At 42.9% G+C, this 23,527-nt stretch overlaps 1 protein-coding gene across 2 annotated transcripts in view; it reads right to left on the reverse strand.

The window, feature by feature from the left end:
• The window catches only part of KCNQ5 (potassium voltage-gated channel subfamily Q member 5), a 374,302-nt gene that overhangs the window by 82,512 nt on the left and 268,263 nt on the right, over window positions 1–23,527 (reverse strand). For both annotated transcript variants that reach the window (XM_063313086.1, XM_063313079.1), the window contains exon 3: window positions 7,506–7,632. In XM_063313086.1, coding sequence (XP_063169156.1) covers window positions 7,506–7,632 — 127 coding nt within the window. The remainder of the gene's footprint in view (window positions 1–7,505; window positions 7,633–23,527) is intronic.

The raw sequence follows: 23,527 nt of genomic DNA on the forward strand, positions 1-23,527 counted from the left end.
CAGTAGGTCTTGCCTATAGCCTTCTCTCATTTATCTCATCTATTTGATTTTACATTGGTGTTTATTTTTTTAAATTTTTGCTGGTCATTGACTGAATAAACTATTACATATATAGCCTTAAAAAGTTTAACTGACAAAAGGAAAAGAAATAGAGAATTAACCTCTGGGTGAACACCAGACCAAATAAACAAACAAAACCTTTCAAAAAACAAATTTGTTGGGGAAATTAAACTTTTCTAATATCAATAGTAATTTAATTCTATAGACAAGGAATAACAAAAGAAAAAAGGAAACCTAAAAAAATCAAGTTTGAGGTGTGACACAGTATAAAATAGCACTAGAAATTTAAGAATGAGAGGATAGATAAAGAGATAAGAGGATACAAATTAAGAAGGAGGTTTAGCATAGAGCTAGCAGAAGATATTTAAATTTCAACTTGTAAAAAAAATAGCAGCCAAAATAAAGAGAAATAAAGAGAAAAGATGATGGTGAAACGAGAAAAACAAGTACAGTTATATTATCTATAATAAATGAAAGCAGTTGAATACCATTGCAATAATCAAACCTAAACAATATAACAATAAAATAAGAATTTCAGAAACAAAACCCAAATACTGGGCCTAGGAAAAAAAGGAGCAAAAAAGGCCAGTTAATAATTAGCAAGACTAAATACACACACAGATGCATGTCACTGAATTTAAAAATGTATCCTAAATCAGAAGAAACAAAAGGTTTGAAGGATTGGCAAAGAAACACATGATTCAGTAGTAGCAGGAGGGAAAAGAAGATAGTAATAAACTGAAATTATGCTGAAAGGGAAAGTAGAACAATTCTTCAAAACAAGAGAACATGTGGTAGACTGAGAAGAAGAAAGGAAAGAATAACAAAAAATTATGGGTAGATTACATTTCAAAAGGGGGACTGCAAGGAATAATCTGTGGAAACTGAAACTGAACTGAAATGAGAAAGTTGAAAGTGTTCTGCTGAGTAACTGCAAGTCTGTAGGCAACAGAAGAGAATAGCACTAAGGTGGGAAATACAGAGAAACAATCCGGTGAAGCTCAGTATGCATAAAGAAAATTGCAGTCCTCTGAACCTGACAAATAGAGCAGAAGGGATTGAGAGGCTACAAACAAAAACCTTGGATCAACACAATTAGCTTCATGAAAAGAAGAAAGTGAAAAAGAGCAAACTAATAATGAGAAGAAAGTAACTATAAAATTATCTATAGAACAGGAAAATATAGACAAATGAAGACTGTGACCTGCAGAATAAGTAGAAGAGAGATGCTTTTATAACTTTTAGGATTACAAACACATCCTTCATCCTGCCCAAAATAGCCTCCCTTTTCCTTAGCCAATGATTCAGATATGTATCCCTCCGTAAGTGGGCCTGATTTCAGCTGATTAAACATGCTTCATTCCTAATCAGTATTCAGTAGAAATAACGTGAAAAGCTTTTCAACAGCTATTTTGCTAGGTACAATGAAGGCTTTTGACAGGGTTAATTGGTTATGTCTAATTAAACTATTAAAAAGATCATATTTTGGGGATGGTTTTAGGGCATTAATTTGTCAGCTATACAAGCACTACTCCATATTAATAAATACAATGCTAAATGTGTTGAAATAAAAGAGGGACATAGCATGACGGTGTACTCTTTTCCAATGTTTTTGCAACTTCATTATAGCCATTACTTAGGATATCAGAAAGAATCCATAGATTAAAGGAACACTAATTAATAATTAGATCCACACTAATAATCTGTGGTGATACACTTATATTTTTATCTAATCCTCTTAAATCAATGCAATAGAGTTAAAGGATTAGGGTTTCCAGCCTTTTTTCAAAAGTTTTCCAGGCTAAAAATAGATTGTAGAAAGTCAGAGCTCTTTTCTTTGCATACTGTTCCAGCTGCTCAGTTAATTATCTGGCTTTATATTACAATTCTCAAGTTTTAACTACTTGGGAATTCAAATGACTAAAGATGTAAAACACTTCATCCGTAGAATGGTAATCCAATAATTAAATGGCTAATGCAGATATTACAATAATGAAAAGCATCATGTATTTCTTTATTAGCAAGATTGGGTGCTATAAAAATGATGGCATAGCCCAGATTCTTTTTTTATACCATACCTCTATTACCATCTAAGGTCACAATAAGAAATGGAGAAGTATGTTGGATAAATTTATATGCAGAGGGAATTAACCAAGATTTTCCAAGTCACTTGTATAATAATAATAATAAACAATAGCAAGCTGTATGCCGCCCGATTCTCAATGACTCTGGGCGGCCCACAACAACCAAACAAGGAAATTACAACATATCAGTTGTATATAGTAAAAGGGGAGATGTTGTTGTTGTTAGTTGAGTTGTTTACGACTCATGGCAACCCTATGTGTAACAGAATGAAATGCTGTTTGGTTTTGCACCATATGCCTGACTGTTCCAATGTTTGCATCCATTGTTGCGGTAATTGTATCAATCCATCACACTGAAGGTCTTCCTCTTTTCTGCTGGCCCTCAACTTTACCAAACATGATGCCCTTTTCAAGCGATTGGTCTTTCCTGATGATGTGCCCAAAGTATGAGCATCTAAGCCTAGTCATCTGCACCTCTAGGGAACATTCTGGTTGTATTTCTTCTAAAACCGATTTGTTTGTTCTTCTGGCAGTCCATGGTATTTTCAATAATCTTTGGCAACACCATGATTCGAATGCATCAATTCTTCTATCTTCCTTTTTTAATGTCCAACTCTCACAGGCATATGTGGCAATTGAGAAGACCATGGCATGAATCAGATGCACCTTGTTTTTAAATCGACATCTTTACTTCTGAAAACTTTAGATAGGACTTTGACAGCAGATTTTCCCAGCGAGATACATCATTTGATTTCTTGACTACTACTTCCCTTGGCATTGATCGTTGATCCGAGTAGACTAAAATTGTTGACTTCAATTTCTTCTCCATTTATTGTGACATTGTTTATTGGTCCATTTGTGAGTATCTTCATCTTCTTCACATTCAGGTGTAGTCCGTATTGCTGACTACAATCTTTGATCTTCATCAGCAAGTACTTCAAGTCTTCTTCACTTCCAGCAAGCAAAGTTGTATAATCTGCATATTGCAGGTTGTGAATGAGTCTTCCACCAATTCTGATACCTCGTTCTTCTTCATACATTCCTGCTTCTCGAATTATTTGTTCAGCATACACATTGAATAAGTTGGGTGAAAGTATACAACCTTGCTGCACACCTTTTCCAATTTTGAACCACTCAGTATCACCGTTTTCTGTTCTAACGACTGCTGCTTGATCCGTGTACAGGTTCCGCATGAGTACAATTAAGTGCTCTGGAATTCCCATTCTTTGTAATATTAACCATAACTTGTTATGGTCCACACAGTCAAACCCCTTTGCATAATCAACGAAACAGAGGGAAACATCTTTCCGGTATTCTTTACATTCAGCCAAGATCCATCTGACATCAGCAATGATATCTCTCGCACCACGTCCTCTTCTAAATCCAGCTTGGACTTCTGGTAGTTCTCTGTTGATGTAAGGTTGCAAACATTGTTGAATTATTTTCAGCAAAATTTTGCTAGCATGTGAAATTAATGAAATTGTTCAATAATTTCCACATTCTGTTTGATCTCCTTTCTTTGGAATGGCCATGAATAGGGATCTCCTCCAGTCAGTTGGCCAGGTCGTTGTCTCCCAAACTTCTTGACATAGAAGAGTAAGTGCTTCCACTGCTGCATCTGATTGTTGAAATATCTCAATTGGTAATTTATCAATTCCTGGATCCTTGTTTTTTGCCAATGCCTTCAGTGCAGCTTGAACTTCTTCCTTCAGTATTGATGATACTTAATCATATTCTACCTCCTTAAATAGCTGAACATCGACTAATTCTTTCTTATACAGTGGTTCTGTATATTCCTTCCATCTTCTCTTAATACAACCCGCGTCATTTAATGTACTGCCCAAAGAATCTTTAAGGATAGCAACTCGGGGCTTGAATTTTCTCTTCAGCTCTTTCAGCTTGAGAACTGCTGATTGTGTTCTTCCTCTTTGATTTTCTAACTTTAGGCCTTTGCATAGTTCATCATAATATTTTTCCTTATCTTTTCAAGCTGCCCTTTGAAATTTTCTATTTAGCTTTCTTTTGTTGTTTATTCATTTAGTCACTTCCGACTCTTTGTGACTTCATGGACCAGCCCACGCCAGAACTTCCTGTTGGTCGTCAACACCCCCAGCTCCCCCAGGGACGAGTCAGTCACCTCTAGAATATCATCCATCCACCTTGCCCTTGGTCGGCCCCTCTTCCTTTTCCCCTCCACTCTCCCTAGCATCAGCATCTTCTCCAGGGTGTCCTGTCTTCTCATTATGTGGCCAAAGTATTTCAGTTTTGCCTTTAATATCATTCCCTCAAGTGAGCAGTCTGGCTTTATTTCCTGGAGGATGGACTGGTTTGATCTTCTTGCAGCCCAAGGCACTCTTGGCTTTCTTGCTTCATTCTTTTTTCCATTAGCTTTAGCTACTCGGTGTTTAAAAGCAAGCTCCAGAGTCTCATCTGACATCCATTTGGATCTTTTCTTTCTTTCCTGCCTTTTTAATGATCTTTCACTTTCTTCGCATATTATGTTCTTAATGTCTTCCCACAACTCTTCTGGTCTTCGGTCATCAGTGTTTAGTGCATCGAATCTATTTTTGAGATGATCTCTAAATTCAGGTGGGATGTTTTCTAGATCATACTTTGGTACTCTTGGACTTGCTTTAATTTTCTTCAGCTTCAGCTTGAACTTGCACATGAGCAATTGATGATCTGTCCCACAGTCAGCTCCTGGCTTTGTCTTAGCTGATAGTATTGAGTTTCTCCATCATCTCCTTCCACAAAAGTAATCTATTTGATTTCTGTGTAATCCATCTGGTGAGGTCCACGTATACAGTTGTTGACTGTGTTGTTGGAAAAAAGTGTTGTAAATAAATAAATCATTGGTCTTACAGAATTCTATCATGCAATCTTCTGTCACCAAGACCATATTTTCCAACTACTGATCCTTGTTCTTTATTTCCAACTTTTGCATTCCAGTCGCCAATAATTAACAGAGCTTCTTGATTGCATGTTCAATCAATTTCAGATTGCAGCATTTCGTAAAAGTTTTCACTTTCTTCATCATCAGCATTCGTGGTTGGTGCATAAATTTGAATAATAGTAGTATTAACTAGTCTTCCTTGTAGGCATATAGATATTAGTCTATCACTGGCAGCATTGTACTTTAGAATTGATCTTGAGATATTCTTCTTAATGATGAATGCCACGCTGTTCCTCTTCAATTTTTCATTCCCAGTCTAGTATACCATATGACTGTCAGAATCAAAGTGACCAATACCAGTCCACATCAGCTCACTAATGCCTAAGATGTTGATCTTTAGATGTTCTATTTCATTCTTGACAACTTCCAATTTTCCTTGATTCATACTTTGTACATTCCATCTCCCAATTATTAATGGATGTTTGTAGCTGTTACTTCTCATTTGGAGTCGTTCCACTCAAAAAAAAAAGGGGCGGGAGATAGCTCCCCCCAATTTATAATGGTATTTATAGGATTTTTATTTGATGTACATGATGTACATTATATGAAACAGTGGAGCTGTTAGTTGTTGTTTGAGAAGGGGACTTTAATAGCCAAATGGATTATTTGTGTTGGAGTTGACTGTGTTTTAATCATAAATTAGGTCTACAAAGATTCAAGTGTGCTGAAAATTCTGCAGAGGTGGCATTTATCATATCTAAGTTATTGCTTACTTCTGTATTAGAAGGAAAAATTCAAAACCTTATAACAATTGATTATACCCTTGCATGTCACATGCAGTGGAATCCTTATGCTGTGTTGCCTCTTTTACAAAGATATTAGAAATAGGTATATTGCACCTCTTTGTGGATTTCCCAGGATGTACAGATTGTTTTTATATTCAACTATTGCTGGCTGATCAGTTTGGCCAAATTTTGTTATGCTGCATTCAAGATCAAAGTCAAATTCTGACGCAGCAATATAATATTTTGTTCTTGGATATTAATTTTAGAGGGTTCTTTTTCTGTCTGGCTTTTGTATTATGTTCCACACATAAGGCATATTTTTCCTTTGATCTTCGTATTATTTTGGCTATGACCATTAATTGAATAATATCCAGATTACATAAAATAAATGCTACCTCTTTTCCTGAATGTTAGAGGGAATGTGGTACACAGGGTACTTTAATCAGTATGTGGTCCACATAAGGGATCAAAAATAATTTACAGTCCTGCAGATTATATCACAGATGTTAAGACAATATGCAACCTTTCTTGGAATGCTATCTTTATTTTCAACAGCTCCCTATGAGACAAAGGTCCTATAACCTGCCTTGAGATAGTAGCCACAATGGAATTTTTTAAAAATTGGAAATTAAACCTTATGTCTTAATTTTAGAAGTGGTTAGTTAGAGAATAGACAGTATCACTGGCTGGGAAATTGGCTATAAGTTAAAGATCTTGAAAGCAATAATAAAATAGGTAAATTTCATGGCCATATGAAATTCTTTAATTATATATATGTATGTATGTATGTATGTATGTATGTATGTATGTATGTATGTGAATTAACTCCAGCTCATCACTTAATATTGTGGGAGGATATTTTTCTAAATAAGCAAATTTATAAAATTGATTCTCCTTTTACTTCTGTGCTATAGACAAATTTCTTCTATAATGTTTTTTTTCTTCACATCCACAGAGTCAAATTCTTGCCAGAATTTGATGCCTTAAGGTTGTTGCCAGTCCATTCCTTTTTTTTTCTTCATAAGTTACACAATCCACAATGCTCAGAGGTAATGTTGTATTTTTAATACAGTTATTTTAAAAATAAACCTCTGAAGAGCATGACTGTGAGAAATTTATGATGAATTTCTGAAAAATGTAACTGAAAATAAGATCAGCTGACTTGATAAAAGCTAGAAGTTAATTAATTTTAACTAATTAATTAAGAAACTAAAGGAAGCAAATATGAACTTCCTTATACTCATCTATGGAAAGGAGAAGACCTGCAGCCTTCTTGACAACACCACCAGCAAAAGCAGGCCATGCAAAAGTTCTTTTTCTCAAAACGGAATTGGCCAAATGTAGCCCAGAATTCAATTCAAAATAAGAACAAACAAAACAATATTTTTCTATATCTTTTTTTTTTGTGCCTTCCAGTTAATGTTGACTCCTGGCAACTGCCTGCACAAGTCCCTGCAGTGTTCTTGGCAAGGTTTTTTGGAAATGGTTTGCCCTTGCCTGCTTCCTAGGGCTGAGACAACATGACTGGCCCAAGGTCACCCAGCTGGCTTCCGGCCTAAGGCAGGACTAGAACTCACCATCTCCTGGTTTCTAGCCTGATGCCTTAACCACTACACCAGACTGGCTCTTTTTCTATAAGAGTACTGTTTTTCGGATGAAGTTAGTTGCAGCTGAAAAACTCACCTATTACACAGAAAGGTTTCCTTGCAAATCGCAATCTTCCTTGCCATCCACGGTATCGACAACAGCAGCCAGCAGACCAGATACGTATGATAAATTCCAAACCAAAGACAACAATCATCACTGATTCCTAAAAGGAGACAGATAAGAAGCAGCTGATGAAGTCAGCCAAGAGAACAGAAGCAAATTCTTGTCAGTGCTGGCTAATTAATCTCAAGCATCTGAAAAGTAATTGCAGGCCTGAAGAAAAAATTGAAATTAAAAAAAATAATTTTCAAATGTTTTTTCACAGAGTGTATAATTGTAGGAGAAAAATTACAAAAAATATATCAATTCCATGTACAAAGAAAATTAATATATCAGGGAGAAGGCTAAGTTGGAACCCTCTTATTGTAAGTACTTTGAATTCTCAAATTCTTAAAGGTTTATCATTCAATCCTACTCCACAAAAGTCCATTAAGACTTACCAATAATAACATATATATTTTAACTTTAATCAAAATAAACCAACTTTATATTCTCTTTCTTTACTTTTAATACAGTAACTTATCACTTTCTCTAAAAATACAACAAAAAATATCTTTTTCCCATATCTCATCTCTTGTCTATGCACAAATATTTAAAGCCTTGTCCTGGTCTAGAAAAATTCATTAAGAGATACTGGAAACAGCAACATATACAGTATATTTTAACCTTGATCAAATAAACCAACTTTATATTCATTCCCTTTACTTTTAAGAATCTTGATCTTTAGTCCCTTTACAAAGTGTCTTAGAACTTGATCTCTTTTCATTTTCTTGTCTCTTCTCAGAAAGTCCTTCAAAAATTTAACGTGTCTGTTTTGTAAACCCAAAGTAATGACTCTTCTGGTTTGTTATTTGTATATCCCTTTTAATTCATTTGTATTTCTAGTGTAAGATCTTTTTCCATATCATTCTCATAGCCTGTCATTTTTGAATCCACATTTGAATCAGCCTCAGTCTCATTCTTGTCCAGTAAAGTTTGTTCCTCTTCTATAACCTCTTTTAAATCCAGTTTTATAATAGCAGACAATCTTAAGAGAAACTTCTGAGTGCATTGTTCCCAAATATCCTTGAATTCATTGCAAGTTAAAATATTTGGTTCCATTCTATATTAATAGGTCTCATCTTCTTTAATTGTAATCATTAGTTCTTTCTGGTTCCCTCTAGTGTCCAACCTTCAAAGTCCCATCTAATGTTTTTTTTCTAATTAACAGTGTTTTCCCACAGGAAGATATCTTATGCTTAATTTCAAAATCTTTACAGACTTTAATTGATAAAATTCTAAACAACCCACAGAAAGGATTATTGTAATTAATTTCAAAATCTTATTTCAGATCTATCTGGCCCCTTAGTCCATTTTTAACTTTCCAAAATAAACATTTTAATCATCCTTTGGCTTTACTCCAGAAAAAAAAATTAAGTCCTTGAACTTGCATTTAAAATTTCTTTTGCTAAGGATTGAAGGAAACTCACCTGGTGCTGTAAAACCTGCCATTCTGAAGGTTCTTAATACCCAAAAACCATTAACAAGCAATTTCCAGAAGTGATTGAGAGGAAGTATGCAAACCCAGTGTCTGCAAAGGTGCCGACCACGGCTTGGGCAAAGATGGCTATCCCCTCGGCTCCCAGAGCTCTAAACCTGCTGGAGACCACTGTCTTATGGCCTCCTCATGGGGAGCTACTGTCTGGAGTGCTTGTGGGCTATCCTGAGTCCTCTCCTTGTGTCCTGTCCCAGCCCAATCACATGCAGTACACCAGGGAGGCAGTTGTAAAAGTTTACTGAGAAACTTGTGAGGTAAACGTGTGAGGTAATGAACAGGTGGCAAAGAAGTGAGAGTGCAAATGCCCACACTCTACAGAAACAAGCCGCCAAAAGTCCCGTGAGCTTGCCTTAAGGGAGTTTTCACGTTCAAACGAGATTAGTCAAGCGAGTCCAAGAGTCAAGAGTCAGGTCATGAGGTTTCTGATCAGGAGTCAAGGCACATGGAGTCCGGTAAGCAGATGGTTGTCTCCAATGATCGGCCTGGGCTTGCAGCTCCCTTTTTATAGGGGCAGACCTGGGCCTGTAAAGGTGCCAACCACGGCTTGGGCAAAGATGGCTATCCCGTTATTTAGCTTATTTAGGAGGGCGGGGCTGCTTTCTTGCACGTAGCCTTGCTGACCTCCGCTGTTCCTCCCTCCTTTCCACTCTCCTTTCTCGAGCACTGGGAGGGGTCGGCAGCTCTGCATCTTCATCCTCACTAACCAGCAGCGCCTGTGCCTGCTGCTCACTGACCAGCCCAGCCTCCTCGGACTGCTCAGGCGGCCATTTATCTAGAGCTGTCTGCCCACCCTCCAACTCTACGTGTGGGGCTGGCCACCCATCCTCGTCGTCTGACTCTGACTCCAAGCCCGAACCCCCCAAGGACTCTGAGCCTGAGCACCCCCATGACTCCTTGTTCCAGAAAGGAATTCCAAGAAGCTGGTCCATTCACTGGCTCCTCATTCTGCTGTGATCGTTGGCTCTGCTGAGAGCAGAGCCGTCTTCAGTTCACCATTGCTTCCCCAGAAGTCCCCCGTATTCAATTATTCCCAATTAATGTTATACTGGAAAATTATAATCTCTATGTCATGTGTAAATCCCTTGTTTACTCTTTTGTATCTCTTTTATCCCTCTTTTTCCCCTTACTTTTCCTTTCCTGTAAATATTTTTTCTTTACAAATTTCTAATCTAGATAGACACACGCACGCACAAACAAATATGTTTTGCAGCCTTTAATGATGGAAACTCAGCAAAACTGTGATTAAAAAATAACCAGCCCCCTGCCCTGGTACCAAAGGGATAAAATAATAAGGTTCTAACTTACACCTAGAGTATTTTTTAAATTTGATTACTTGAATTCCACAAGGAAATAGAAGTCAAACTATATGCCCAGTGAAAACACTGAAAATCAGGAAAATTACCACCCCCCATCCTCATAAGATAACTATAATCTGGACAAAGACCATCTATGGGGCTGTTCCCCCTATAAAAACATGCGTAAGGTTGGCACTGTGACTTCAGTGACACTGACTCTCCAGCATCTTACAATCCACTGACCACAAGAATGTAGGTGGGGTGTAGATAGAAAGATCTGCTCTCTGTCTCCTCAGTAATTTCAGAGCACCCACTTCTGCCTTTGTTCTTTACGCCTCCTTCTGTAGGTGCTAGTATCCCATCTTGTATTTCCTTAAATAAACCTCCTTTCTGCTATAGTTTTAAAACCTGCTTCATTAAGCCTTGTTTAGGTAGAGTTCTGCTCTCAGGAGTGCTCATACATATGCACAAGCACTTTCCCTCCAGCACTTAATAATGTATCAATCTGTTTAAGATAGCTTAAAGGAATTAATATGGGGATATTGCTAAGTACCTATATCAATCTTGAAGTAATACTCATTTTTACAACATTTATCCTTCCCCATAAGATCACTGGAATTTTAAACCATCTATTTATATAGTACTTATATCACAACTAATCTGGGATAAACAGATTATTTACAGTATATCTACAAACAGAAAATTTCTCTGTAATATTCCAAGGTCTTTTTCCAAGACATTTAAAAAACTTCAAACAGCAAGTAAACCATTTTTTAAATTAGTTTCCATAAGTGCATTAGAGCCTATAGGAAGCATATGAGTCATCCAGTGTTTTGTAGCCCTCAGCTACATTTTTAGAAGTTAGAGGTTAAGAACTGGTACGTTAAGCCTTATACAAACTTAAAGCAGGTATTCTCAAACTCTGAGTTAGGACCCCAGGGGATTGTGAGCAAATCTGAGGGAGGATCACACATTTGTGATCCTCCCTCAGATTTGTGACCAGAAGATCTGAAAGGCAAATGAGCAGGGAGCACAATGCCTCCAGAGCTCTGATTTTTAGAGAAAGCAGGACCCTGGTGCAGAGCCAGTGGGAAGGAGAGTGATGTTGAACAAGCTGCTTCCACTTGCTCTGGAGACTGTATTTAGGATGGGAAATGATCACAATGGCTGGGTTCCCCTGACATGCTAAGCTCAAAGCAACTCACTACAGGCAGGGGCTTGGCTGGTGGTATCAGTGCAGCCAAGGTGTGAAATCAACACTTCCATCTCTGGGCAACCAGAATAGTTAATAGGGACAGGCAGGGAGTGCTAGTCTACACAGCTCTGACTTTTGGAGAAGGCAAGAGGGAAGGAGATTGCAACTCACATGGTGGATGGGTGATAGGGAAGAGGGGTGAAGGCCTGGAGTGTCTCCTCAGAGTCAGGAAGAATGTGTGGCACCAAACTCACCACTTGGGGTAGCTTCTTGTAAAAATGGCATGCTTGCTTGGACACTTTGACCTCCATCAATATACATTTATGAGGGAGCAAGGAATGTCACACAAATTAATTTATTATTTTAGAGGATCTCAGCACCGCAAACCTTAAGAATCTCTATCTTAAGACTTTCATTTCATACTTAAAAGCCCCAAATCCTTGGTGTGGGGATCCCTTGAGCTGAGAGAAACGGTGGACTCCTACACTAAACTATATTGTGCCTAGACTGGGTTTGCTTAGCTGATTGCATGAACCTGGCTCTTGTTTTAATGAGTAATTGGGCTGGTGGAATTTCACAGTGATTCAAACTTCTCTTGTGCTAAAGTAGGGTTATGTCAGCAGAACTGACAACTGCAAGGTTAAGAACAAGGAGTCCCATTCCCACCTATAGCTATTTACTTGGCTTTGTGAGAGTATTAAAATTTGCTCCCAAGATGGATAATATATTTGATTAAGTCGTAATGTAGTGGTTTATTTTGGTTTAGTATGAAATGTGAGCCCAGCTACTGAAATGTTTAAACCATGATTTATGGCTCATCACAATGTGTGAACCAAACTATTCTGGATGATTTAACAAACCAAAGTTAGAACAAACCACAGCCTACTGCAGTAGGTGAAGCAAATCGGTGTTCCAAATCCAACACTGCTTAAATGAGTCACATGACTGAAACAGGTAGCTTTCATGGGAGCCATGGAGTGTATATATGAAGGTAAAATTTAACACAAATGTTCAGATGGTGGCAGCAGGCCAGTAATACGAACAATAGGTCTATAGTAATCCAGTCTCAAGTCTCCCATATCACCTGTAGCTTGACCCTTCTGCTAGAGCCAGACAACCTGTATGTCAGGGCAGCCACGCTCTAAATAAAAAACAGACTCACTTAGAGGGTCTAAGGATTTCTGGCTTTATTAGAACGGAGTGCATGCAAGGAAAAAGACGGGAATCCTTATGTGTTGCCAGGGTGTCTTGTTTATACTCTGTTGGCGGATGTTGTGCTTCTCCACCCTCGAGCCATGACCGGATGGGTGCTTGGGACTGCGACACGTCAGCTGATGGGCGATTCCGGTGATCCCCGGCGTTCTCCTTTGTCTCCCTGCCTCCGTCCGGAGCAGGTGTGTCCCCTGGGGAAATGGGAAGGCGTTTCCCCGATCTTTTGATGGGTGTCAAGTCCAGTCTGATGGGTGCTCCCATTATGTTGGTGATTCCTCTATGGACATAGGGGCCCGAGGGATATGTGAGTGCATCCCCTGGGGAAATGGAAAGGCGTTCCCCCTATCTTTTGATGGGTGCCAAGTCTGGTCTGAGGGGCGTTTTTATTATGTTGGTGATTCCCTTATGGATATGGGTACTTGAGGGATATGTGAGTGATTAAGGGATTATGCTTATCCCTTCCTCTTACCTAATGTGCATGTTCCCCGTTGTGATGCACATATGCCTTGCAACGGGGAACATGACATGCTGCCCCCCAAAGAAAATCCTAGGGTGCTGGTTTGGATGGGTATGCTTCATGGAAGCTCCTTACCAACCGTTTAGCTGAGACATGTTGAGCTTGGACCCACTCTGGGTGTGGGAAATGCCTCCATTTGACAAGGTATTGTAATGTGCCCCTTTGCCTCCTGGAGTCGAGTATTTCTTGTATCTCAAAATGTTGCCCATCTATCATGATGGGTGGGGGCGGGGGGGTTTCTGTGTGCCATTTCGAAAGGGTGGCTGGTTTCAGGAGGACACAGTGGAAAACTGGGTGTATGCACCGTAGATTGTGGGGTAAGTCCAGTTTGAAGGTGACTGAGTTAATGATCTCTGTGATTGGGAATGGTCCAATAAATTTGGGTGCCAGTTTCTTGGAGGGCTGTGGGGATTTGATGAACTTAGTGGAGAGGTAGACCCTATCTCCCACTTTGTAGTTCGGTTGCGCCGCCCTGTGATTATCTGCAAATTTCTTGTATGATGCTTGCGCATCAGCCAGAGCCAGCTGGATGATGGGCCAAACCGTGCCCAGTTGAGCTGCCCAGTCATCTGGAGAACAGGGCGGGGTGTCTGGTTGGGGCAGTTCTGGGATTGGCATAAAGTCTCTTCCATAAACCACCTTGAATGGGGTGTGACCTGTGCTTTGGTGTACTGCGTTGTTGTAGGCCACCTCTGCAAAAGGAAGCAGGTCCACCCAATTGTCCTGTTCGTAATTAATAAACACTCGTAGGAACTGCTCCAGGGTGGAGTTGAGGATCTCCGTGGAGCCATCTGTGTGGGGGTGCCAAGCCGCTGACAGTGCTTGCTTCGTGCCAATGAGTTTTAAGAATTATTTCCAGAACCTGGAGGTAAATTGTGTGCCCCTATCTGTCACCAAATGGTAGGGGGCACCGTGGATTTTGTAGATATGGGTGAGGAATAGGCGTGCCAGCTGTTGCGTGGAGGGGATGGATGCGCAGGGTATGAAGTGTGCCTGCTTGGAAAAATAGTCTTTTACCACCCAGATGACTTTTTTCTTTGGCTGGGTGGCAGGTCGACTATGAAGTCCATGGAAATCTCCTCCCAGGGACAGGAGGGGCTTGCTACTTTCTGCAGCAGTCCTTGGGGTTTCCCCACCTTCCGTTTTGACCTTGCACATGTGGGGCAGGCCGTGACGTATTCCTTGATGTCTTTTCTTAGGGTGGGCCACCAGACTTGCCTCCTAATTAAGTGTAAGGTTTTAACGAACCCAAAATGCCCAGCCGTCTTATCATCGTGGGAGCGGTTTAAAACCTCCGCTCTCAATGATTCTGGCACGTATAGGGTTTTTTGTCTCCAGGCAAGCCCGTTTGTAAGAGATACATGGAGTTGGTTGTTTTGTAACCATGTATCTTTCTCGAGGGCTTTAACGAGTCTTTGTTGCCAGTCCTGTGAAATTGACCTGCACCTTCCTCCGTTCGCCGGTGGTTGCGCTGAGGCCCGTTGGGTTTTAGTCTGGCTGCGTGTGACAGCAGGGCAGCCCAGCTGTGTGTCTGTCCACACAGTCCCCACAATGTCCGGTGCCTGGCCAGCATCCTGAGGTCGTCGGGAAAGGGCATCCGCCAGGAAGTTCTTTCTCCCCGGGATGAACTTAAGTTTGAAATTAAATCTGCTAAAGAATTGCGCCCAACGTACTTGCTTTGGACTAAGGCGTTTTGGGGTGCTGAAAGCCTCCAGGTTTTTGTGGTCAGTCCAGACCTCGAAGGGGCAGGAGGCCCCTTCCAGGAGGTGCCTCCATATTTCCAGGGCTGCCTTGACCGCGAACGCCTCCTTTTCCCACACGTGCCATCTCCATTCCGTTTCCGAGAACTTGCGGGACAGGTACGCGCAGGGCTTCAGCTGATTGTCAAAATCGCGCTGAAGGAGGAGCACTCCTATAGAAAAATCTGAGGCGTCTACTTGCACGACAAAGGGTCTGGTGGGGTCGGGATGCTGCAGTACTGGCTCTGCCATGAAGAGGCTTTTGAGGCATTCGAAAGCCATTTGACAATCAGCTGTCCAGTTTAGCAGCGCCCCCGGGTTTCGTGATTTTCGGGTGTCTCCCAGGCCCTTTGTCCAGAGTAGGTTGGTTAGTGGCAGCACAATTTCTGCTAGCCCCTGGATGAAACCCCTATAGAAGTTAGTGAACCCGAGGAAACTTTGAAGTTGCCTCCTCGTGCGTGGGCGCTCCCACGCCAATATGGCCTGGACCTTGCTAGGGTCCATTTCGATCCCCCTTGCCGAGATCCGATAGCCAAGGTAGTCGATTTGCTCCTTGTGAAACTCACACTTGGAGAGCTTGGCGTATAGCTCTGCCTTGCGGAGTTTTGTGAGCACTGTTTTTACAAGGCGTTCGTGCTCGGCTGCGTTCTCAGAATAAATCAAGACATCATCAAGGTAAACAAGCACCCCCTTAAACAAGTGGTCGTGCAAGACCTCATTAATTAGCTGCATGAACACGCCCGGTGCCCCAGCCAACCCAAAAGGCAGAACTCGGTATTGGAACGACCCCAGCGGACAGTTGAAAGCTGTCTTCCATTCGTCCCCTTCCTTTATTCGTATCCGGAAGTAGGCTTCTCTGAGGTCTAATTTTGTGAATATTTTGCCTTTTGCAAGGTGGGCTAGAATGTCCTTTATTATTGGCAGGGGATATTTATTTGAAATTGACGCGGCATTGAGCCCGCAGTAATCTGTACAAAGCCGGAGGGACCTGTCTTTCTTCTCCCGGAAGAGAACTGGGGCCCCGACTGGGGAGTTAGCTGGCTCGATAAACCCCCGCGCCAAATTCTTGTCGATGAAGTCCCTTAAAGCTGCCAACTCCCTCTGCGTCATAGCATAAATTTTAGGCTTTGGTAAAGTTGCCCCTGGGATCAGTTCGATGGTGCAGTCTGTTTTTCGGGGGGGGGGGGAGTTTGTCAGCCTCCTTTTCACTGAAAACATCAGCAAAGTCTGCATATCTGGCTGGCAGGCCCTCCGGGGTTGCTGCCTCCAGGTGCATTGAGGTCATTGTCGCCCTCCCCATTGCAGCGCGGGGAACACGATCCCCTGTGGGTGCTCGGTAATGACCATCCGAAAAGGTGATCCCTCTGGTCATCCAATTTATTTGGGGGTTGTGATGCGCAAGCCACGGGATCCCTAAGATGACTAGAGGTTGACCCACTGGTGCCACGATGAAGGGAAGGCTTTCCTTGTGGTCGCCGAGCCTCATCACAACTTTGTCTGTGTATTGGGTGACCGGGCCCCCTCCTGCTGCTGATCCATCCAACTGCATGAACACCAAATGGTGCTGAAGTGGATAGCAGCGGAGGTTAAGCGCAGCCACCAGGTCCAGGTGCATGAGGCATTTCGAGCAACCCGAGTCAATCAGCGCCCAAACCTTCTCTGTTTTCCCCCCGTGGGCCAGGGTGACTCTCACATATAGGGTAGGACAGTTCTCACTCACCCCAAAGTCGTTGCACCCTTTGTTGTGCTCCACCTGACTTTTGGCGCTCTTTAAGGCAGGTGGCTGGCGTTTCCCGCCGGTTCGTCGCTTCCGCTTTCCTCGTCAGCGGTGACGTCAGGGAATTCCCTTGCCGAGGTTTCCCCCTTCGCGGCTGGCCTTTTCTTTGGTGGTGGGGTTGGTTTGTTCGGAACCTTCCCCGGGCTGTCTCTTGCCTTTGCCTTCGGGCAAGCCGCCGCCTTGTGGTTCGCCTCCCCACACTTGAAGCACTGACCCCTGGCAAAGCGTCGGTCCTGGTCGTCCATACGATGTTGGGATCTTGGGTTCGTAGATCTTGCAGCTGCGCGGGGTCCTCTCGCCGCCTCTGTGTACTGCGCTTCCCTCCGCGCCTGGAGGAAAGTTTCCTGGGCGTCCTCTGCCTCCACTGCCAGCTGGATCCACTCCACCAGAGTGTTGGGGTTGTTTCTGCAGAGTGCCCACCTGAGTACATTCAGGTTCAACCCTTCCTTGAATTTTTCGATGAGGGTTGATTGGGACCAAAGCTCGACCTTGCCGGCCAGGGCTTGGAACTCCATGGCATAATCTGCCACGGAGCTCTGTCCTTGTTTAAGGGCTTTTAAGGCTCTTTTTGCCCTCTCCCTTTCCAGGGAGTCCCTGAAATGCATTTCCACTGCCCATAGGAACTCATTGCAGTCCTCGAGTTCTGGGGCGCCCGACTGGCACAGCTGGACGTACCAGTTGGCGGCTTGTCCTTGCAGCTTGACAGCTAGGGCGTTTACCTTGCCCTTTTCAGTTCGAAAATAGGGGCCCCATTCCTCCATGTAGATCCTCACATTCGTGAGGAAGAAAGAATGTTTTGTGGGGTCCCCATCAAACTTGATCCCAAAGTCCTTGATCACCACTCTCAGTGGGCTCCAAGCCGCAGCTGGGCGATGCTGGGTACTTCGGGCAGTCGGGGCTCCGTGGTCAAAATGTGGGGATTCCCTCCATCTGGCGTCGGGTTGTGTTTGCGCCCACTCATGTTGGCCTCCGGTGTGTTGGAGTCACCTCGGCTGTGGGGTGGGAGGGTGGGGTGCAGCACATCTGGCGGATACCTGGAACCGGTCTCTGCCTGGTGCTGCATCGTCCTCTGGGCCTCTCCTCCGTCTCTCCGGCTGGTGCGTCTCCGAGGGGGGGGTGAGGGGTGTTGGGCTTCTGGTGCCTGGTCCCTCCGCTCCCCGGCTGTGGGACTCATATGCCTCTGCTAACCTCTGGAGCAGCTGCTGCGTTGCCTCCAGCTTCTCCTCGACCGCTCTCAGCCTCTCCGCTGTTCTCGAGCTCGCCATGGTGCGGTTGCCTCTGGTTCCTGACGCCTCTGATTTCGGGACGTCCAGCAGTTCCTCCGGTGTGCCGGGCGATCCGGGTGAGGACCCGTCCATCTTGTCGAGGGTAAGCCACGGGCCTCGGGACTCACGGGTAGCGCTCGCCGGGTCTTCTCCCTCCGAACTCGATCCTGAGTACCCCTGGATGTCGCGCCGTCGGGGCTTTGGGCATCTGTCGTTCGTCTGGACGGGAGTTCCATTGTCGGTTGCCGGGAAGCCGCTTCTCCATGAGTTGAAGTCTTCCATCCTACCGTGGATCCCTCACAGAACTGGTCTGGATTGGTGCTAGGGAAAAAAAATTTTTTGGATTCCCATCTTTATGTCAGGGCAGCCACGCTCTAAATAAAACACAGACTCACTTAGAGGGTCTAAGGATTTATGGCTTTATTAGAATGGAGTGCATGCAAGGAAAAGGACGGGAATCCTTATGTGTTGCCAGGGTGTCTTGTTTATACTCTGTTGGCGGACGTTGTGCTTCTCCACACTCGAGCCATGACCGGATGGGTGCTTGGGACTGCGACGCGTCAGCTGATGGGCGATTCTGGTGATCCCCGGCGTTCTCCTTTGTCTCCCTGCCTTCGTCCGGAGCAGGTGCATCCCCTGGGGAAATGGGAAGGCATTTCCCCGATCTTTTGATGGGTGTCAAGTCCGGTCTGATGGGTGCTCCCATTATGTTGGTGATTCCTCTATGGACATAGGGGCCCGAGGGATATGTGAGTGCATCCCCTGGGGAAATGGAAAGGCGTTCCCCCTATCTTTTGATGGGTGCCAAGTCTGGTCTGAGGGGTGTTTTTATTATGTTGGTGATTCTCTTATGGATATGGGTGCTTGAGGGATATGTGAGTGATTAAGGGATTATGCTTATCCCTTCCTCTTACCTAATGTGCATGTTCCCTGTTGTGATGCACATATGCCTTGCAACGGGGAACATGACACTGTAGTGGTTTCACCACAGAATTAAACGTGATTTGATACTGAGCAGTCATTGCTTATAGTATGAATATATTTTCTCTTCTGTTGTACAGACTTTGCAAGCTTTTTTGTGCTTCAAAGCCTAGCATTATCTATTTGATCAGACAACAGAAGAAATTAGTGTAGGGCTGACCCTAAATTTAAACAGAATAATGAGGCTGCCTTACGCAGCAAATTTGGGTATAATTAAAGAGCAGTAAATTATTATTTATTGTTATATTTTTATCACCAGATGGGGACACAATTTGGATTTCCTGCCTTGGGAATCAGAATTTCTTGGACTGTTTCAAAATTAGTTGGATGAATTTAAGCATCACACTCTTTGTGATGAGAGAATGTGATTCTGGATAAAATCTTTGGCTGGGTTTACACATTATGCAGCTAAACCATAAAATGAATTGTTTAGTTTAGGCTTAGTACATTATATGAATCAAGCCACTGTGGTTTGTGAATCGTGTTTTATAGGTTGGTGTCTTGTGTCAACCTAACCACTATGGACACACTTAACAAATCATGATTAAAACAAACTATAACTTAGAGCAATGCTTCAATCCTGTTGGAGGGCCCATTTACATTGCTGCTGCAATTCACGTATAGCATATTAGGTCCTAGAAAAGTCTGCTGGAAATCCGAAGTCAGAGGTACCTAAGTGTTAGTTTATCTATCATCTATCTATCTATCTATCTATCTATCTATCTATCTATCTATCTATCTATCATCTATCTATCTATCTATCTATCTATCTATCTATCATCTATCAATCAAATTTTATCACTGCCCATCTCCTCACAAAGGAGGGACTCTGGGTGGTTTACAATAAAACAAAATTTAAAATTCAATACAACTATAAATAGAATGAATAGAAATATAGATAGAAAATAGAAATATAAAATCTGATAAAATCCAGATGATTGAAGATTCTACACCAGTCCGTGAGTATAAAAGTACCATTCTAGGGCACCAGCCATCCCCAAGAATGACTATTCCCCTTCCTGCTCCAGGCATGCTGGCAAAACCAGGTCTTCAGTTTTTTATGGAAGTCCAGGAGAGAAGAGGCTTGTCTCACCTCTGGGGAAAGAATGTTCCAGAGGGTGGGAGCTACCAGAGAAGGCACGCTTCCTGGACCCCACCAGATGGAATTCTCTTACAGATGGGGTCCGTAACACGCCCTCAGAGTGACAACTGCCTCACAAACAAAACACACAACTGGTTCTCCTGCCCACCCTTCTGATGCTCTTTCCTCTGTCATCTCTCTCAACCTATGAGCTGCTTTGACCACTACAGCAAATGGCAAGAGAGAGAGAAAAGGAGAAGGATCTTCACACACTATCCCTGTGTCTGTTAGGGAAACGGTGCTGAGGGAAATAAGTCCCTGTTTTTAAGAGGCAGAAGAGAACTTCTGGTTTCTCCCCCTTCAAGATGTAGAAATAAATCTAACTTTTACTTCAAATGTTATGAATGTCTGCTGGCATTCATTGACAGGTGCCTAAGCTTGTGCTTTAATCCCAGACAACTATATTATAACCATTTAACTTGTTGAAAAATGGGACCTGCTGCTACTTAGTTGGTATTCTTTAAGCACTTTGCATACACTTCAGAGCACATCCTACAATAAGGGTTCCTGCTGAATTCAAATTTCCAACACCTCAGTTTTCTGACAGGGTGGGCTTTTTTTGTTTGTTTGGTCAATTGCAGTTTCTGTGTACTGCCTAAAGAACTCTGGAATTTGTAGCACTACACAGCAGCCTTCATTCACAGATCTCTGCTTAGGGAAGATATATAGATGAAGAGTAATTTTTATAGGAAGTGTGAAGGTGATTAGAAGGTTCACTGACAGGATCAACCTGAAAAATGTACTAGAGGATGGACAACTCACTAAGAGAGAGAAAAGATTCCCCAAACTCACTTTCTCCCCCTCCCCCTTGTCAAACATGGTAACAAGCCTGAGAAGATAATAATAGTTTGGATCAATGCAGATTTACACATAGAGAACTGAAGTGAAAAGAAAAGGAAGGACTTAATGGGAGCAACTGGTACCTCTAACTACAATGCTATTGATCATCAAAATCACACAGCTTCCCTAGAATTACCTACTTCTCAAAAAACAAAACAAAACAGGGCTAAGCAGAAGTATAGTACTGTAGCACCTTTTCTGACTAACATGTTTTATTAAAAGGCATCAGGTTTCATGAGCTGTTTTTTAATAAAACGTGTCAGAAAATGTTACTAGACTTCTCCTGATGTTTTACTACCATAGACCAGTGTTTCTCAACCTCAGCAACTTTAAGATGGGTGGACAACAACTCCCAGAATTCCCCAGCCAGCATGCTGGCTGGGGAATTCTGGGAGTTGATGTCCACCCATCTTAAAGTTGTTGAGGTTGAGAAACAATGGCATAGAGTAACACAGCTCTCTTCCTACAATATCTACTTGTCTCACAGTTTCATAAGTGTTTACTGCTTGCATAGATATAGCAGCTATTGCCCCATACTTTTTGATATTTGAAATGGCTCCAATATAGATCTTGCCTCAATGTATCGTATGGAAACTTAAATATTATGGACTTTGCTAAGGTTACCATATTTGGGCTACAAAAATCCATATGACCACTAAATGGCAGCAAAGAAATAAAGACAACACTAATCCTTTGCTGCCATCTAAAGATCATCTGGACTTAAAAAAAAAACTATCTTTGGGTAGTGTTTTAGGAGCCATAGAAATCCTCATATTTCCCCTTGAAAACCACAGGTATAACTGCCCAGTTCTTGAGGCACCATGTTTCCAATGTCAAGAAACTCCAGTTCAGGAAAATCTGAAAAGGGAACTTGTACTTCAGGTGCTTGTGCTTTTTCTGGTATCTTAATTGGCTGCACACTCTAAAATGAAAGCATCTGAATGGGTGCATCAAACCACAGGAAGTTGGGCCAGATAATTAGGTCCCCAAAGTGCCTACTCTAGATCCCAACCCTGGTGAGACCAGCAACAGTTACTATAAAAATATTGCATAGTTAGCCAGTGTCAGGGTTGCCTCGTTCCCCAATAAGACACAGACTCACTTAGATGGGGCTAAGGATTTCCGTTTATTGGGTACAGAGTGCATACACGCAAAAAGACGGGAATGCGGGTGTGGTTGCGGGGTACCCCATATATACCCGCGTGGCGGACCTTGTCCCCCTCCAGCCCCCATTGTCCCACAAGTTGGATCCGGATCCTTGATGGGCGATCTGGAAGCGATACTGGTCTGTTGATGGGCGATTAGAGTGATCACCGCTGGTTTCCTCTGTCTCCTTTCCTTGTCCGGTGCAGGTGTGTCCCCCGGGGTAATGTGTGGAAGTTCCGGCGATACGTTGATGGCTCCTCTGGTCTGGGCAAAGGTGTGCCTCCTTTGTCCTTGTGATTGCTTTTAGTGTTTAAGTGTTTAAAGGATTAGGATTATCCCTTCCTCCTTCCTGAAAGGCATGTTCCCTGTTGTGATGCATGGATGCCTTGCAACGGGGGACATGACATACTGCCCCCCCAAGAAAACTCTAAGGTGCTGGTTTGTCAGGGTATGCTTCGTGGAAGCGTTTGACAAGCCGCTGTGCTGAGACCTCTTGAGCTTGCACCCACTCAGGGTGGGGGAAATGTTTCCAGCGGATGAGGTACTGTAGGGTGCCCCTTAGCCTTCTGGAGTCTAGTACCTCCTTAATTTCAAAATGTTGTTGTTCATCTATCATGATGGGCGGGGGTAGGGGGGGGGTCGTTGTGCCACTTTGAAGAGGTGACCGGTTTCAGTAGGGCACAATGGAACACTGGGTGTATGCGTCTCAAGTTGTGCGGCAGCTCCAACTTGAAAGTCACTGGGTTGATTATTTCTATGATTGGGAACAGACCAATGAATTTGGGTGCCAGTTTCTTCGAGGGCTGCGGAGACTTGATGAACTTAGTGGAGAGGTAGACCCTATCTCCCACTTTGAAGTTTGGCTGCGCCGCCCTGTGGTTGTCCACGAACCTTTTGTATGTTGCTTGAGCGTCTGAGAGAGCCAGCTGGATGACGGGCCTTTCCTTGTCCAGTGCAGGTGTGTCCCCCGGGGTAATGTGTGGAAGTTCCGGCGATAGGTGTGCCTCCTTTGTCCTTGTGATTGCTTTTAGTGTTTAAGTGTTTAAAGGATTAAGATTATCCCTTCCTCCTTCCTGAAAGGCATGTTCCCCGTTGTGATGCACGGATGCCTTGCAACGGGGGACATGACAGCCAGCTGATTAAAAGCAGACTCTGAACCAGTCAGGTGCTCTCTTTGGTACTGTACAGACAATGGATGGAGAGGCGAGAGGCAGGGCTTCCCTCTGCTCCAGTAGTGGGGAATGTATTACTGCATCCATCGGCTGCATGACCCAAAACAGAGCACCTCACTGGCTCAGCTGCTATATGCTACTGAAACTTTGAACAATGCTTTTCTTTAAAATGGTGTGACAA

This window comes from Candoia aspera, chromosome 1 (assembly GCF_035149785.1).
Source record: "Candoia aspera isolate rCanAsp1 chromosome 1, rCanAsp1.hap2, whole genome shotgun sequence".
Taxonomy (NCBI): domain Eukaryota; kingdom Metazoa; phylum Chordata; class Lepidosauria; order Squamata; family Boidae; genus Candoia; species Candoia aspera.